This window comes from Oryctolagus cuniculus, chromosome 17 (assembly GCF_964237555.1).
Source record: "Oryctolagus cuniculus chromosome 17, mOryCun1.1, whole genome shotgun sequence".
NCBI classification, from domain to species: domain Eukaryota; kingdom Metazoa; phylum Chordata; class Mammalia; order Lagomorpha; family Leporidae; genus Oryctolagus; species Oryctolagus cuniculus.
The window spans coordinates 3,030,663-3,047,215 of NC_091448.1; the positions used below are offsets into that span (position 1 = coordinate 3,030,663).

At 65.8% G+C, this 16,553-nt stretch overlaps 1 protein-coding gene across 4 annotated transcripts in view; it reads left to right on the top strand.

Annotated features, from left to right (window-relative positions):
- Positions 1-16,553, top strand: part of DNAH17 (dynein axonemal heavy chain 17) — an 81,102-nt gene that overhangs the window by 28,911 nt on the left and 35,638 nt on the right. For all 4 annotated transcript variants that reach the window (XM_070060216.1, XM_070060218.1, XM_070060217.1 and 1 more), the window contains 19 exons: positions 392-544; positions 1,405-1,653; positions 2,233-2,355; positions 3,422-3,769; positions 3,854-3,945; positions 4,539-4,665; positions 5,617-5,769; positions 6,678-6,803; positions 6,907-7,014; positions 7,909-8,040; positions 8,434-8,594; positions 9,111-9,267; positions 9,867-9,971; positions 11,385-11,542; positions 12,624-12,762; positions 12,852-13,079; positions 13,322-13,459; positions 14,947-15,079; positions 16,018-16,145. In XM_070060216.1, the coding sequence (XP_069916317.1) occupies positions 392-544; positions 1,405-1,653; positions 2,233-2,355; positions 3,422-3,769; positions 3,854-3,945; positions 4,539-4,665; positions 5,617-5,769; positions 6,678-6,803; positions 6,907-7,014; positions 7,909-8,040; positions 8,434-8,594; positions 9,111-9,267; positions 9,867-9,971; positions 11,385-11,542; positions 12,624-12,762; positions 12,852-13,079; positions 13,322-13,459; positions 14,947-15,079; positions 16,018-16,145 (2,958 nt within the window). The remainder of the gene's footprint in view (positions 1-391; positions 545-1,404; positions 1,654-2,232; positions 2,356-3,421; positions 3,770-3,853; positions 3,946-4,538; positions 4,666-5,616; positions 5,770-6,677; positions 6,804-6,906; positions 7,015-7,908; positions 8,041-8,433; positions 8,595-9,110; positions 9,268-9,866; positions 9,972-11,384; positions 11,543-12,623; positions 12,763-12,851; positions 13,080-13,321; positions 13,460-14,946; positions 15,080-16,017; positions 16,146-16,553) is intronic.

The following is a 16,553-nucleotide window of genomic DNA, read 5'->3' on the forward strand; positions in this document are numbered from 1 at the left end:
CCACGTAGGTGCGGGGGCCCAAGCTCTTGGGCCATCCTCTGCTGCTTTCCCAGGTGCCTTAGCAGGGAGCTGGTTGAGAAGTGGAGCAGCTGGCTTTCGAACTGACGCCCCTATAGGATGCCGGCGCTGCAGGCGGCAGCCTCACCGGCTACGCCACGACGCCAGCCCCGCTCACGCAGTTTTTAACAAGATGAAACATGGCATGAGGGCAGGGGGCAGGCTGGGAAACCAGGGAACAGATCCTGGGAGGAGTCGAGGCTTCCGCCCTGGACCTGCGTGGGGCCGGCCGCCTCCCCTCCAGGAGCCGCTGAGTGAGGGTAGGGCTGGAGGAGACGGCAGAGAAAGGCAGGGGTGGGGTGCGGGCGCCCCGCTGACGGCCCCTCGCCCCCAGCAACAAAAGAGCATCGCGGCCATGGAGGACATCATGGAGTCACTGTGCAAGTCGGGGAGCCTGTTTGAGGTCACGGTCCCGGACTACAAGCAGCTGAAGGCCTGCCACCGGGAGGCACTACTGCTCAAGGAGCTCTGGGACATGATCTTCACGGTGAGCCCCGCCCTCCGCCGTGCCTGCTCCCTGGCCTGGGGGGCGGGGTGGGGCTCCCTGCAGGGCCTCTGCACACAGGTGCCCCCACCTGCCACCGCCTGCTCGCCCTCTCGTTCTCTCACACACCGCGCCCCTGCAACGTGGTGGTTAACCCAGGAACGCTGCCGGCCTTGGTGGAGTGGAGCTGCGAGAACAAAGCCCGGCGGGCAGGAGACCGCAGGCTCCACGTCCAGGGTCAAGGCAGCCTGGGCGTCTGGTGATGGCCGTTTTCCGGCTCGGAGATGCCCCTTGCTCCGTGGATGTCCTCACGTGGGTGCAGGGGCCCAAGCACTTGGGCCACCTTCCACTGCTTTCCCAGGCCACAGCAGAGAGCTGGACTGGAAGTGGAGCAGCCGGGACTCGAACTGGCACCCACAGCGGCTTTACCCGCTACGCCACAGCGCCAGCCCCACCAAAGTATTTTTTAACTTCTTGTACGTTGTATCTTTTGTGACACAAGGGCATGTCAAAATTTCATGGGGATTAGAATTTAATGATTATTTTTGTGAAAAAAAAAAAAGTCGAAACCCGTGCAGCTTTCTCAGCGTACGTATTTATCGTGAACTTGTTGAGGATCCTGCATTTGTGTGCGTTTCTTCAGTTTTTGCACCAAAATAAACTTCTAACGCTGCCTTCCACAAACTCTTTGCAGTACCCTTGACCCTTGTACAAGTGTTGAATTTTTTTTCTTGCATCCAACCGCTGTCCCGAACTCTGTTCTGAGCAGGCCTCCCTGGACGTGGCTCTCGGAGGGCAGGTGCGGGGAGGCCCGGCGGGCTCCCGGGTTGTCCGTGCCGCGAGCGGGGCCGTGTCCGTCTCAGGTGAACACGAGCATTGACGACTGGAAGACCACCAAGTGGAAAGACATCAACGTGGAGCAGATGGACCTCGACTGCAAGAAGTTTGCCAAGGACGTGCGGTCTCTGGACAAGGAGATGAAGGCCTGGGACGCCTTCGTGGGGCTGGACAACACCGTGAAGAACATGATCACGTCCCTGCGCGCCGTGAGCGAGCTGCAGAACCCCGCCATCCGCGACCGCCACTGGCAGCAGCTCACGCAGGCCACCCAGGTACCGCGGGAGGTGCGGGAGGCGGGAGGGTGCCCGGCCCTGCCGCCGAGCCCGGGCGCTGAGACACGGCGGCCGCCAGCGCGGTGACACACAGGGCTCCGAGCTCAGGGCACCCACGCTTAACTAACTCTGCCGTCACCGTCTGAACCTGCGTGGTCATTGAACAGGGGCCGTCAGTTATCGCTCTGCACTGGGCCCTGCCGACGAGCGAGCCGGCCCTGCGGTCAGCTGAATGCCCCCAGAGCTGCCCCAGGGTCCCCACGCCCCCCAGGAGCAGTCCTGGCGCCACATTTCTCCTGGGGTATCCGCGAGGTGTAGGCGCTGACCTTGATGTCTGCCGAAGCAAACAGCCTCACTCCCACGGCCAGCAAACACCGAGCCAAATACTCTGGCGGCCACCTGCCCTCCGTTGTGGCTGTGGCTGCCCCCCGCCCCGACCCCGCTCCCTGCAGTGGCCGTGGCTGCCCACCCCCGACTGTGGCCGTGGCCGCCGCCTGCCCCCCGCTTCTCGGGGAAGCGCGGTGTCCGGCCGTCCGGGCCGAGCCGAGCCGGCTGACGGCGCGTGCCCGTTCTCCCCAGGTGAAGTTCGAGATGTCCGACCAGACCACGCTGGCGGACCTGCTGCAGCTGAACCTGCACAAGTACGAGGACGAGGTCCGCAACATCGTGGACAAGGCCGTGAAGGAGTCGGGGATGGAGAAGGTGGGCTCCTGGGCCGAGCCGGGCGCCGCCCCCAGCTCTGCAGGGGTGGGGTGGGGGGCTCCTCCCCCTTGCACCCGCAAAGCAGCCTCCCAGACACGCCCAGGACTTACTGTGTCTTTAAAGCATGCGGTTCTCTCTCCTGCTGCTGGATCGGAGGTGCAGCAGGCAGAGCTTGAACCGGCGCCCATGTGGGATGCCGCACTGCAGGTGGCAGCTTTACCTGCCCCGGTGCCAGCCCCAGGACGTCTTCAGCAGCACAAAAGCACACCCACGCCCTTGAGCCGTCCCCGCCCCCACCCTCCCCTCCAGCCTCCTCCGGGCTGACCCCGTCCGTCCCTGCAGAGTTCCCCATCTGAGAGGTTCACGGGAACAGTCGGAGGGGAGGCAGGATTCTGCATGTGCCCTTGTGTGGGGGCGGGGTCTGCTGGCTCGAGCGTGGAGTTGACGTGGGCGGGTCAGCAGGGAAGAGGCTTCTAGGTTGAGCTGGTACAGGCACGGCGGCTCAGGAGCCGGCGTGAGGACACAGGCGGCAGTGAGTGGCGCAGAAGGAAGTGCCGGGGCGGCTTTCTTGGGGCCTCCTGCCTGGGTGATGAGAACCAGTCGGTCCCGGACGCCGAGGGCCTCTCCCACCTGGGAACTTCGTAGGCAGCAGAGGGACGCCCAGTGCCCTCGCCGAGTGCCTCAGGCTGTCGTGGCCGCTGTGCCGGAGCAGCACCCTCGGCTCTCATCCGGCGCTGGCTTCCTGCGTGCGGCTTCTCTGGCTGACCTGGCACCGGTGTGGTTTGTCCACGCTGGCCTGGTGTGCATGGCTGAGCGACTTTGCCGTGTGTGGATCTGCCTGTCCACACTGGCATGGTGTGCGTGGCTGAGCGACTTTGCCGTGTGTGGATCTGCCAGGTTGTGGCGGTCCCGCCGGCAGTGGGGGGACGTCCATTTGCTTCGGCGCCTCCTGGTGCCGGCGGTGAGCGGCGTCAGTATGTCATGCCGTGCCTGCAGAACGCAGGGTCCGCCCTCAGCTGCCGACACGCCAGGTGCATGACGGCCTCGTTCCCGTGTCCCCCGGAAGGTCCTGAAGACCCTGGACAGCACCTGGACCACCATGGAGTTCGAGCATGAGCCGCACCCCCGCACGGGCACCATGATGCTCAAGTCGGACGAGGTGCTGGTGGAGACGCTGGAGGACAACCAGGTGCAGCTGCAGAACCTGATGATGTCCAAGTACCTGTCGCACTTCCTGGAGGAGGTGACGAGCTGGCAGCAGAAGCTGTCCACGGCGGACTCGGTCATCTCCATCTGGTTCGAGGTGCAGAGGACCTGGAGCCACCTGGAAAGCATCTTCATTGGCTCTGAGGACATCCGCGCCCAGCTCCCCGAGGACTCGAAGCGCTTCGACGACATCGACCTGGAGTTCAAGGTGCGCCGGCGGCTCCCGCGCCCGCGTCTCCTTCCGGAAAGGGCCGGGATCCTGACGCCCCGGCCACCCTCTTGCCCTGCCCAGGCCTTGATGGAGGACGCGGTGAAGACGCCGAACGTGGTGGAAGCCACCAACAAGCCGGGTCTCTACGACAAACTCGAGGCCCTGAAGAAGAGGTGGGTCCCACGCGCGGCCGCGGGAGGGGGCGTCGTCCGTCGGTGCTGGGTGCTGGGTGCTGGGTGCTGGGTTCACGGTGCCTTCGCCCTCAAAGGCGGGCCGCGGAGGTGAGTCGGCGTACCCTCCTGCCCACAGCGCTGGGGCTGGCAGAGAAACAGGAGCAGCATCCGGCTGGAAGTTCTGGGCCCATGGGGGGCGCGTGTTCGGCACGGGGTGAAGACACCTGCGTCCCGGGCGCCTGGGTTCAAGTCCAGGCTGCACTCCGGGTTCCAGCTTCCTGCGAACACATACCCTGGGGAGCAGCGGTGCTGGCCCCCGGGCCCCAGGCCCTGCCACTCACGTGGGAGACTCGGGTTGAGTTCCCAGTTTTCAGATTTGGCCTGGTGTAGCCTGGGCTATTGCAGGCATTTGGGGAGCAAACCCGTGGCTGGGGGCTCTCATGCGCTCACTCACTCGCTCTGCTTTCCAAACAAAAACAAAACTCGCAGAGAGCAAGCCGGCCGCCTCCAGGGCCGCCGTCCGGGGTGCAGCCGGGACGGCCTGGCCGAGCGCTCGCGGCAGCAGCACTGGCGGCTCTCTCTGCTCCCCCTAGCTTGGCCGTGTGCGAGAAGGCGTTGGCAGAATACCTGGAGACCAAGAGGCTGGCTTTCCCGAGGTTCTACTTCGTCTCCTCGGCTGACCTGCTGGACATCCTGTCCAACGGCAATGACCCTGTGGAGGTAGGATAAGCCAGGCCGTGCCCTGAGCCTGGGGGTGTCCACTCCCGTGCCTGGGAAGCCCCAGGATGGAGCAACCGTGTAGGCGAACATCCTCGCATCACCTCCAGCAGGTCCTCCATGCCAGAAACTGCCCCGGGGCCCGGACCACAACACAAGCCCCACGGCAAGACTCAGAGCCCACCCTGCACGTGCTGTGGCTTTGGGCCAGTCAGCCTCCCTCTCCGGCCTCCTTTTCTCCCGTGGGCACTGGGTCAGACGCCACAGGGCTCGGCAAGACGCTCCCTCCCAGGGACACCCACTCACGGGGCCCGGGAGCCGGGAGGTAGAGCTGGCTGAGAGGGAGGGCCGTTCCCGATGCCGGCGGAGGGAGCGAGGCTCTGTTTCAGTGCAGGCGCGGTGTGAGCGTGGCGTGGGCCCCGGGGCACAGACGCCGGCCAGCTCTGTGGGGCGGGGCCCTGGCCAGGCTTCTGAGCCCTGCTGAGAGCGGTTTTCCCGGATCCTGGGGTCGGTTAAACCCTTTTAATTCCATCAACCTTGACCAAAGGCAGCGGGTATAGGCCTCAAATAGAAAATTCTTTAAATAGACGGATGCATAAAACCTCCCCAGGGAAGCCTGCGCCACGTGGGCTGCCGTCCAAGTCCCTCGTTTTGGGGGACCAGAACTGTGGCACAGCGGGTCAGGCCAGCACCTGTGGCACCGGCATCCACACGGGCTCTGGCTCGTGTCCCGGCCGCTCCACTTCCGATGCAGCGCCCTCCTGGTGGCCTGGGAAAGGCAGCAGAGGATGGCGTAAGAGCTTGGACCCCTGCGCCCATGTGGGGGACCCGATGGAGCTCCTGGCTCAGCCCTGGCCCCTGTGGCCATCTGGAGAGTGAACCAGCAGATGGAAGATCTCCTCTCCCTCTCTCTAACTCGCGCTCTGCGTAACTCCACGTGGCCCGCGCCCCCAGGTGAGCCGCCACCTGTCCAAGCTCTTCGACAGCCTGTGCAAACTCAAGTTCCGCCTGGACGCCGACGAGAAGCCGCTCAAGTCCGGCCTCGGGATGTACAGCAAGGAGGACGAGTACGTGGACTTTGACCAGGAATGCGACCTCTCTGGGCAGGTGAGCCCGGCGGGGCGGGCCACGCACTCTGACCAGGGACACCTGCCGAGCCGCCGGTGCGCGGCCCTCCCCTCCTCCTCCTCCCTAGAACCCTCGCAGGAGCAGGACGGCACCTATCAGCAGGGTGGGTGCATCTTGAACAAAGAGGGGCAGGAGGAGGGAGGAGGGGGCTCGTGAGGCGGCTCTCTAAGGTGAGGAGCCACGGCCGGCTGCTCCCCAAGGTCCGATAGGCAGGGCTTGTTCCCTGCCAGCGCCGGCATTGGAGGGCGGGGGTCGGCCTGCCCCCAGCCCCGCCCCTCCCAGCAGCATTCCGCATTGGCGACAGGATCTGTTGTCGGGAGGCCGCCTGGTGTGCCATGCACAGTCCGTCACTGCCCCACGCCCCCTGGGAGCCGGTGGAGGCGCCCCTCCCCAGAGCCTGCCAGGCACAGGACGTCGGCAGTGGCGCCAGGACCCTGCCCTTCCAGATTTTTCTCTGGCACCCCTCCTTCTGTGACTCAGGAATCGTCACCTGTGTCCCTGATCACCTAGTGGGGGTGGGGAACCTTTTTTTTCTTTCTGCCAGGGGTCATTTGGATATTTATAGCATCATTCCCAGGCCCATACGAAATGATCAACTTAAGAGTTAGCCCGATGCTGGTTTGTGGGGTCTCGAGCCCCAGCCTGTGGCTGCCTGGGCAGGACCAGACCGGGATGGTGTTTGTGCTGCCCGAGGGACAGGCCCTGCCCACCGCTGAGGCACCGAGTGTTGCCCGGGTTGCACCTGCGGTTTGCAGGTGGATCATTTTCCCACCTTGTAAAGACCTGGGCTCCTCTCCCTGCCAGACCACAGGCACCAGTGACCAAGCAAGTCCCTGGAGCCAGCTGCGCCCATGGCCCCGTGTGGTCAAAGCCACTGCCGTCCCCAGGTGGAAGTCTGGCTGAACCGAGTACTGGACCGCATGTGCGCCACGCTCCGCCACGAGATCCCCGAGGCCGTGGTGACGTACGAGGAGAAGCCGAGGGAGCAGTGGATCTTCGATTACCCGGCCCAGGTCAGGGGTCAGGGGTCAGGGGGCGGGCGGGCGGGCGGGGCTGGGCAGCAGGTTGCACACCTGGTGGTGTGGGCAGCGGTGAACCAGGGCGCCCTGCCTGCAGGTGGCGCTCACGTGCACGCAGATCTGGTGGACCACGGAGGTGGGCATGGCGTTCGCGAGGCTGGAGGAGGGCTACGAGAACGCCATCAAGGATTACAACAAGAAGCAGGTGCGTGTGCGGCAGCCCCGGGGGGGGGGGTCAGCGCTGTCCGGTGTCAGCAGTGCTGCTGCCGGCCAGGTCTGCAAGGAGAGTCTTCCTCAGTTTAGAAATGAGAGGAGGCCGGCGCCGCGGCTCACTAGGCTAATCCTCCGCCTAGCGGCGCCGGCACCCCAGGTTCTAGTCCCAGGTGGGGCGCCGGTTCTGTCCCGGTTGCCCCTCTTCCAGGCCAGCTCTCTGCTGTGGCCAGGGAGTGCAGTGGAGGATGGCCCAAGTGCTTGGGCCCTGCACCCCATGGGAGACCAGGAGAAGCACCTGGCTCCTGCCTTCGGATCAGCGCGGTGCACAGGCCGTGGCAGCCATTGGAGGGTGAACCAACGGCAAAAAGGAAGACCTTTCTCTCTGTCTCTCTCTCTCACTGTCCACTCTGCCTGTCAAAAAAAATTTAAAAAAAATTCAATGTTAAAAAAAAAGAAAGAAATGAGAGGTGACTTGTTGAAACAGCAGAGGGGAACGTTAGCCGAGGCCCCCTCCACCAGGGCAGGACCCGTCCGTGTTTCACGTGGCCGCCTGGCCTTTCTGGGTGGGTGTAACCGGGCGTGAGTGAAAGTTCACCGATCAGCAGTTTCCAATCAGCTGTCACCCCTCCCCCTGCTGTCCAGATTCCTCTGTGACTTCATTTTCTGCAGCTCCGTGGGCTCCATCGAGGGGCCGGACCACAGCGGAGCCCACCCCAGCGTGTGGGGGGGGCATGCAGAGCTCCTCCTGCCCCTCACTGTTGCAAATCTGAGCGCGGTGGTCTTCCCCGAAGGCCCACACAGCCCCAGCGCTGAGCCAAGCCCGGAGAGCGCCTCGCCCGGGGCCGGTGCCGCGCGGGGTCTCAGCACAGGTGCCTGTCGCCCCCAGATCAGCCAGCTGAACGCGCTCATCACCCTGCTCATCGGAAACCTCAATGCCGGCGACAGGATGAAGATCATGACCGTCTGCACCATCGACGTGCACGCCCGGGACGTGGTGGCCAAGATGATCACCGCCAAGGCACGGGCGCTGCCGGCGGGGGAATGCACTGGGGTCGGCGGTCTGCAGCCATGGGTCCGGCAGCTCCAGCCCCTGTGTTTCCCTTTTCCTGGGGTGGAGATGCTCAGGCTGTGGGCAGCCACCCCCCCAGCCCCCCAGTCCCTCGCCGATGCCCCACCCCGGTAACTAACACTCAGCAACCGGGAGCAGGAGCCGCCACTCTCCAGCGAGCTTCTGCGGGGGCAGCCCCATGCCTGGATGTGGGCGCTGGAGGGGAAGAAGGGCCAGGGAGAGGCCCTGGAGGCCTGCGGCGGGCCTGGGGCAGGCTGGCCTCCCCGGGTCGGGTGTGGCTCTTGCATCCGCCTCCCTGCCCCCCGCCCCGCCCCCGCTGACTCGGAGGCCCCGGCTCCGCAGGTGGAGAGCTCCCAGGCGTTCACCTGGCAGTCCCAGCTCCGGCATCGCTGGGACGAGGAGAAGAGGCACTGCTTCGCCAACATCTGCGACGCCCAGATCCAGTACTCCTACGAGTACCTGGGCAACACCCCACGGCTGGTCATCACCCCGCTCACAGACAGGTGAGGGCCACCTGCCCCCACGCGGCCCCTGCGGGACCCGAACCTCGGCTGCTGAGGGATGAAAGGAGCCAGCACCAGATTCGGGTCAGGCGACCGCGTCCACGCCGGGCCGTGCCGCGTGCTGGCCTTGTGCCCCGGGTCCTCGTCCCGACGCTAGCTGTGTGGCCGCGGGACGGTCACTTCACCTCCCTGAGGGCCTGCAAAGCGAGGGTGGTGGTGGGGAGCATCGAGTGAGTTTATTCACTGGCTCAGACCAGCAGCGCCTCCCGGCAAACCCTCGTCGGCCAGGCTGCCGCAGTCATGGCCACTGCAGGTGCATTAGCAGGGCCCGCAGCCCCGAAGGCCCCAGCGGCCATGCCCGTGCTGTTTGTCCCTCGGTCCCCTCCGAAGTCCTTCCTGCCTCCTCCCAACCCCGAGGCCGGCAGGTGCCTGATCCCACGGGCAGCGCAGGAAGGAGGGGCGGGGGCGGGGGCGGGGGAGGTGTCCCCGCCCCCGGTGACGCGACACCCCTTGCAGGTGCTACATCACACTGACCCAGTCCCTCCACCTGATCATGGGTGGGGCCCCCGCAGGCCCCGCGGGCACCGGCAAGACCGAGACCACCAAGGACCTGGGCCGGGCCCTGGGCACCATGGTGTACGTCTTCAACTGCTCGGAGCAGATGGACTACAAGGTACGCGGCCGAGCCTGGGGGCGGGGCCAGAGGCCCCCACATGGGTCCCGTGGGGTCAGGACCTGGGTCTGCAGGGGGCCACTCTCCCTCCTGTGTCCACACCCCACAGTGCAGAGGCCCCATTCCAGGCCTGCTACCCGGCCCTCATCAAGGCCGACAGCCCACCCGTCCCCGGGGTTTAGAGCACAGCCTCCAGGAGGGGTTTCGGGTGCCCCCGGGACCCCACACGTGAGCGGTGAAGGATCCCGACTGCCCAGCTGGGGGCTGTCCAGCAGTGAAGTTCCCCAGCCCCCCACCGCCCCCCCACTGCCCCACCCCCATGTGCATCCAAAGAGCGGGGCTCAGGGAGCGAGGGACGGCTGGTGTCTACGCAGGTGTCCCGTCTGCGCTCCTGTCGGGGACCCGCAGGAAGTCTCCCTGGGCCCGGGCGGCTCCTAAGGAACCAGCGGTGTGCAGGGTGGACCGTCTCCAGGAAGGGAGCTCCCACAGCCACCCCTCAGCCGGGAGTCACGGCGGTGTGGGCAGGGGGAGGCCGCTGCTGGCCGGCCGCCCTCTCTCCCCTTCTCTGACCGGCTCCTCCCTGATCTCACGCCTTCCAGTCCTGTGGAAACATCTACAAGGGCCTGGCCCAGACCGGAGCCTGGGGCTGCTTTGACGAGTTTAACCGCATCTCGGTGGAAGTCCTGTCTGTGATTGCCGTACAGGTACAGCGGAGGCCCCGCCCTGCCCGCACGTGGCCCCTTGGAGCTGCAGGGCACAGAGAAGGGGGAGGCCCGGCCCTGGGCTCGGGGGTCCCACAGCCTGGTCGGACCCCCGGGAGCCGTAGCACACGTGTAACCACACATGGATGGGGGATCCGTGGAGCTGTGTTGAAGCCTGCCTAGGCGGGGTGGGGGGGTGGGGGGGTGGGGGCGGGGTTCTGCTGGGCCCCGCCCCCGCCTCTGTGCCGACACTGACCCCTGCTGTTATCAAGGACCTCTGGGTTCTCCTCAAGGTCAGGGATCAACTTTGAGATTCAAAAAGGAAAAGGAAGTCAGGGTGTGGGTGGTGCTGCCGTCACCGCCCTCCCCCCCTCTCCCTCCACCCCTGCAGCTGCAGGGGGGCGGATGTGGGGAGCCAGCAGGGCTGCCGGAGACCACAGCCTGCTCGGTGCTGATCTGGGACGCGGGGATGACGGCGGGCTTGCTGGCGGGCACGGGGCGATGCGGCCGGCTTCTGTGTGCCCCTCCCTCCACCTTCAAGCACCCGTCCAGGGCTGGAGCCCAGTTAGGCAGAGGCTGCGGTGGGTGGCCAACTCCCCCCACCCCGTGTGGCCAGCGCTGTCTGCAGCCGGGGACCCTCTCCCTGGCCCCAGGGACGTCCACAGAGTCCCTGCCCCACCTCAAACTCGGCGAGCGAGCCCCCGGGATTTCTAGGCACCGCATTTTAGACGCTGAATGTTTGTGGACTCAGAAGAAGAACAGAGCCCTGGGGGGGTTTGGGGGGGTGCAGGATTCCAAGTGCCGGCCCAGCCCCCGCTCCTGCACCACCGCAGACCGGTGCTGAGGTCGCCTCCCTGAGTCTCGGGCGCCCTCAGGAGGTGTCCTGGACACGTGCAGCCCTTCTGCGGTCCTCACGAAGACTCAAAGGCAGGCGGGTCCCTGCGGGTGTAGATGTGGCCTCCCAGGAGACCCTCGGCTGGGCCTTGGCCAGGAAGGGACTGTGGCAACAGGGCCCCTCCGCCTGGCGAGGAGCCTGCGCCCCTCCGGAACCTGCCGCATGGGAAAGCCCAGCTCGGGGAGTGCGTGCCGCCCGCCCCGCTGGGACGCGACAGAATCACAGGCAGCGGCTGCCAGGGGTCAAGGAGAGGCTGCGCCGCGTCGGTGCCGGGCCCCGGCTGCGATTCCACACCACAGCGGTGCACAGTGTCAGTGTGGGGTCGCGGGCTGCAGGCCACCCAGGGTCTCCCCTGCGTTACCTCTCACAACCACGTGTGCGCCGACAGCCGTCTCAGGATGACAAGGCTTGGTGTTGAAGAAGCTGGGGGCACCCCAGAAGTCCTCAGCCGCACGCCGGGACGTGGGCGCCCCGGGCCCCGGCGCTGTCCCCGCCGACACGGCCGTGTCCCTGCCGCTCAGGTGAAGTGTGTCCAGGACGCCATCCGAGCCAAGAAGAAAACGTTCAACTTCCTGGGAGAGATGATCAGCCTCATTCCCACCGTCGGCATCTTCATCACCATGAACCCTGGCTACGCCGGACGCACCGAGCTGCCCGAGAACCTGAAGGCCTTGTTCAGGTGTGGGGCGCAGGGCCCAGGAGCCAGCGCAGGGCGAGAGGCGGGTGGCAGGCCGGCGAGGGCCAGAGGTCCCTGTGTGAGAATTCACCTGCTCCCTGGTGCACGGAGGGCCGGGTGGAGCCGAGGAAGCTTCAGGCTTGGAGGTGGGGAGGGTGGGCCGGACCCTGGCACCAAGCCCCAGAAGCCAGCAGCTGAGGGTGCACCACCGCTCAGTGGAGAGGGCCAGGTGGGGGCGTGGGGGAGAGGAAGAAGCCAGCCACCTCGATGTCCAGGTGGGGGTGGGGGAGAGGAAGAAGCCAGCCACCTCGATGTCCAGGTGGGGGTGGGGGAGAGGAAGAAGCCAGGCCACCTCTATGTCCAGGTGGGGGTGGGGGAGAGGAAGAAGCCAGCCACCGCGATGTCCAGGTGGGGGTGGGGGAGAGGAAGCCAGCCACCTCGATGTCCAGGTGGGGGTGGGGGAGAGGAAGAAGCCAGCCACCGCGATGTCCAGGTGGGGGTGGGGGAGAGGAAGAAGCCAGCCACCTCGATGTCCAGGTGGGGGTGGGGGAGAGGAAGAAGCCAGCCACCTCGATGTCCAGGTGGGGGTGGGGGAGAGGAAGAAGCCAGCCACCTCGATGTCCAGGTGGGGGTGGGGGAGAGGAAGAAGCCAGCCACCTTGATGTCCAGGTGGGGGTGGGGGAGAGGAAGAAGCCAGCCACCGCGATGTCCAGGTGGGGGTGGGGGAGAGGAAGAAGCCAGCCACCTCGATGTCCAGGTGGGGGTGGGGGAGAGGAAGAAGCCAGCCACCTCGATGTCCAGGTGGGGGTGGGGGAGAGGAAGAAGCCAGCCACCGCGATGTCCAGGTGGGGGTGGGGGAGAGGAAGAAGCCAGCCACCTTGATGTCCAGGTGGGGGTGGGGCAGGCCACCTCGATGTCCAGGTGGGGGTGGGGGAGAGGAAGAAGCCAGCCACCTCGATGTCCAGGTGGGGGTGGGGGAGAGGAAGAAGCCAGCCACCTTGATGTCCAGGTGGGGGTGGGGCAGACCACCGCGATGTCCAGGTGGGGGTGGGGCAGAGGAAGCCAGCCACCTCGATGTCCGCAGGCCCTGCGCGATGGTGGTCCCTGACTTTGAGCTGATCTGCGAGATCATGCTGGTGGCCGAGGGCTTTCTGGAAGCCCGCCTGCTGGCCCGGAAGTTCATCACGCTCTACACCTTGTGCAAGGAGCTGCTCTCCAAGCAGGTGCGCGCCGGGCGTGCGGGCGGGCAGGGGAGGGCGGCCCCGCCTGAGCCCCTGGAAGACGACCCGACGCCCGCCCCCACGACCCGCAGGACCACTACGACTGGGGGCTCCGGGCCATCAAGTCCGTGCTGGTGGTGGCCGGCTCCCTGAAGAGGGGGGACCCCACGCGCGCAGAGGACCAGGTGCTCATGAGGGCGCTGCGGGACTTCAACATCCCCAAGATCGTGACCGACGACCTCCCGGTGTTCATGGGGCTGATCGGGGACCTCTTCCCGGCGCTGGACGTGCCTCGGAAGCGAGACCTCAACTTCGAGAAGGTAGCCGTTCCCCAGCGCCAGGGCGGGGGGGCGCGAGGGTCACACGCTGCTGCCAGAAACCCCCTGGAGCCACCAGCTGCGCCTCTCTCGCCCTGGCCAGCCCTGCCCTCTCCTTGCTGGGGGTCACCTGGCCTGGGGCTGAGGCGGCTGAGGGTGAAGCCGCTGACCCCGCCCCCTCCTGAGGTCGCACGGGGCGGGGCACAGACCACCTCCCGCCTGCGTGCGCGTCTGTGCCTGGCCAGGTCATCAAGCAGAGCGTGGTGGAGCTCAGGCTGCAGGCCGAGGACAGCTTCGTGCTGAAGGTGGTGCAGCTGGAGGAGCTGCTGCAGGTGCGGCACTCGGTGTTCGTCATTGGCAACGCGGGCAGCGGCAAGTCCCAGGTACGCGCACCGGCGGGGTGGCCTGGGGGCCTTCCCTGTCCCGCACCACGGACTCCCCCCAGTGCATCCTGGGAGTACCCCCAGCCCAGAAGGAGTCAGGAACGGGAGAGTGGCCACAGGTCCTGGTCCCACGGATGAGGCCCTCCTCCCGCCTCCCCTGCACACCTGTCCGTCACCTCCCTCCCCGAGGCCCCCACCCTCCTGCCTGGCATCCACCAGCACTGGGGGGTTGCACACCAGCCGAGCGTGGAGCTTGGCCCTGACTCGGTCGTCAAAGACCCTTCCCACGACAGAGCAAGCAGTGGACGTGCCCAGCAAGTTCTTTGTAAAAGAAACTGTGTGAACTCAGGTTTCTTTAAAAAATAATAATAATAATAATAATTGATTTGAAAGTGAGAGGCCGGCGCCGCGGCTCACTAGGCTAATCCTCCGCCTGCAGCGCTAGTCCTGGTCGGGGCGCCGGATTCTGTCCCGGTTGCTCCTCTTCCAGGCCAGCTCTCTGCTGTGGCCCGGAAGTGCAGTGGAGGATGGCCCAAGTGCTTGGGCCCTGCACCCCATGGGAGACCAGGAGGAAGCGCCTGGCTCCTGGCTTCGGATCAGCGCAGCACCAGCCGTAGCAGCCACTTGGGGGGTGAACCAACAGAAGGAAGACCTTTCTCTCTGTCTCTCTGTCTCTCTCACTGTCCACTCTGCCTGTCAAAAAATAAATAAATAATAAATAAATGAAAGTGAGAGTTTGAGATAGGAGAGAAGTCTTCCATCTGCTGGTTCATTCCTCAAATGGTCACAACGGTCAGAGCTGTGCCAATCCAAAGCCAGGAGCTTCTTCTGGGTCTCCCATGCAGGTATAGGGCTTGGGCCACCTTCTTCTGCTTTCCCAGGCCATAATAGAGAGCTGGATCAGAAGTGGAGCAGCCGGGACTTGAACCGGTGCCCACATGGGATGCCAGCACTGCAGGTGGCAGCTTTACCGGCTACCCCATAGCAGCAGCTTTACCCGCTGTGCCACAGTGCTGGCCCCAAAATCTAGAAGTGAACATGTACGAGGGTTCTTCGAAAAGTCCCTGGAATGATGGAGGTGACAGATGAGCTTATTTTGGCGCAAACACATCTTGGAATCCACACATCGCTCTTTCCATGAGCATTGCCCGTGACCATTCTGAAGGCCCCTTGGGACACACACGAGGTCTCCTCCCGGGCCCTGAACTCGCCCGGTCCAGGTGGAGGGGTGTGGATGGGATTCCCTGCCACGCTTTCCCGCGAGCTGGGTCACCTGTCCAGTGAGCAAGAAGCTCAGGGGGCGGATCTTTCCGGCTCGGCACGGCTGGCCGCTGAGCCCCGTGTCCTGCGCATGGTCGGTCTCCGCCGACGTGTGGGGCCCCCCACGAGCCATCCCGGGTCTCGCGAGATCAGGTGCCCCGCTGTGCTCCCTGAAGGGCCTGGGGCGAGTGCTCGGGGCGGGGAGTCACACAGGGACCCTGTGCCAGGTCCTCAGGTCCCTCAACAAGACCTACCAAAACCTGAAGAGGAAGCCGGTGGCCATCGACCTGGACCCCAAGGCCGTCACCTGCGACGAGCTCTTCGGCATCATCAACCCAGCCACCCGGGAGTGGAAAGACGGTACTGGGGTGGGGGCCGGGGGGCCCAGGCTGGCCGCAGGGCTGCATCTGCTGGTTGCCATGGTGGCAGGGGCCGCACCTGCTAGTCGCCATGGTGGCAGGGGCTGCACCTGCTGGTCACTGTGGCCCCAGGGCTGCACCTGCTGGTCGCCATGGTGGCAGGGGCTGCACCTGCTGGTCACCGTGGCCCCAGGGCTGCACCTTTGGCTGCTGCGCTCAGTGTGCTCGCATTCCTGACACCCACCAGGCTCCAGAGAACACGAGGACTCGTGGTTGAGCTGGGGGGAAAGGGGACAGGCAAACAGGCGGTGCATAACGATGGCACCATACAGGGATCCCGGGGCCATCTGAGGGCCCTCTGATAGCCACAGGCGAGGCAGCACAGGCACACGGGGCCAGGGCAGGAGCGGCTGTGAGTGTGGGCCACCCCTTCACCAGCCAGCTCCTGGATGCAGGAGGACGGGCCCCTGCGGGAGGGGGCGTGGGGGCCCTGACGCTGCTCGTGTGGGGCGGCCTCGGCTCTGCCCGCTCGTCCCTCTCCCTGGCTCAGCCTTTCCCTGTGACGCGCGCCCTCCATGGAGCCGTCTGCAGGGTCGGGGCTTCAGTTGTCCCGGGCGGGGCCTGATGCAACACTGAAGACGCCCAGCTGAGCTTTGCAGAGCGAGCGAGGAGGGGCTGTGCGGGGCGTGCAGGCGTGGGGCAGCCGGGAAGCGAGCCAGACAGCCACAGGGCAGGGGTCGAGGCAAGGTTGTGGAAGGAGCCCCCAGGGGCCAGGAGGAGGGAGAGAGCTCAGTCCCCACCTCCTGCCCCGAGGCCTCTTGGTCCCTCTGACGTGGGCGCAGGCCTCCTCCAGGCGGGCCCAGGAGGTGACAGGAGAGTGTCCCCTGCCCCCAGCGCTGTGGGGGACCTGGCCCCTGTGACACCGCCTGCTCCTCCCAGGCCTGTTCTCCACCATCATGCGAGACCTGGCCAACATCACGCACGACGGCCCCAAGTGGATTGTCCTGGACGGGGACATAGACCCCATGTGGATCGAGTCCCTCAACACCGTCATGGATGACAATAAGGTTCGTGGCTCCCAGGGGATCTCCCTAAGAGGCGGAGCGCGAGAGCGGGATTCTTCTATCCGCTGGGTCACTCCCCCAGTGCCCACAACGGCCAGGGCTGGGCCAGGCTGGAGCCAGGAGCTCCATCCAGGTCTCCCACGTGGGTGCAGGGGCCCTAGCACTCGGGCCATCACGGCTGCCTCCCAGGGTGTGTTAGCGGGAAGCTGGACTGGAAGTGGAGCAGCCAGGAGCTGAATAAGGCACCCGACGTGGGGTGCAGGGGCCCCAGGCAGCGTCCTAACCGCAGCCCCAATGCCCACCCCCCGACGCTGGGCAGACCCCAGTCACGGGGAGGGAGGGCGGGGGGACCCACGCGGGAGAAGCCAGTCACAGAGGTTTCCCACGGGTGGTGCAGGATGGCACAGCCCC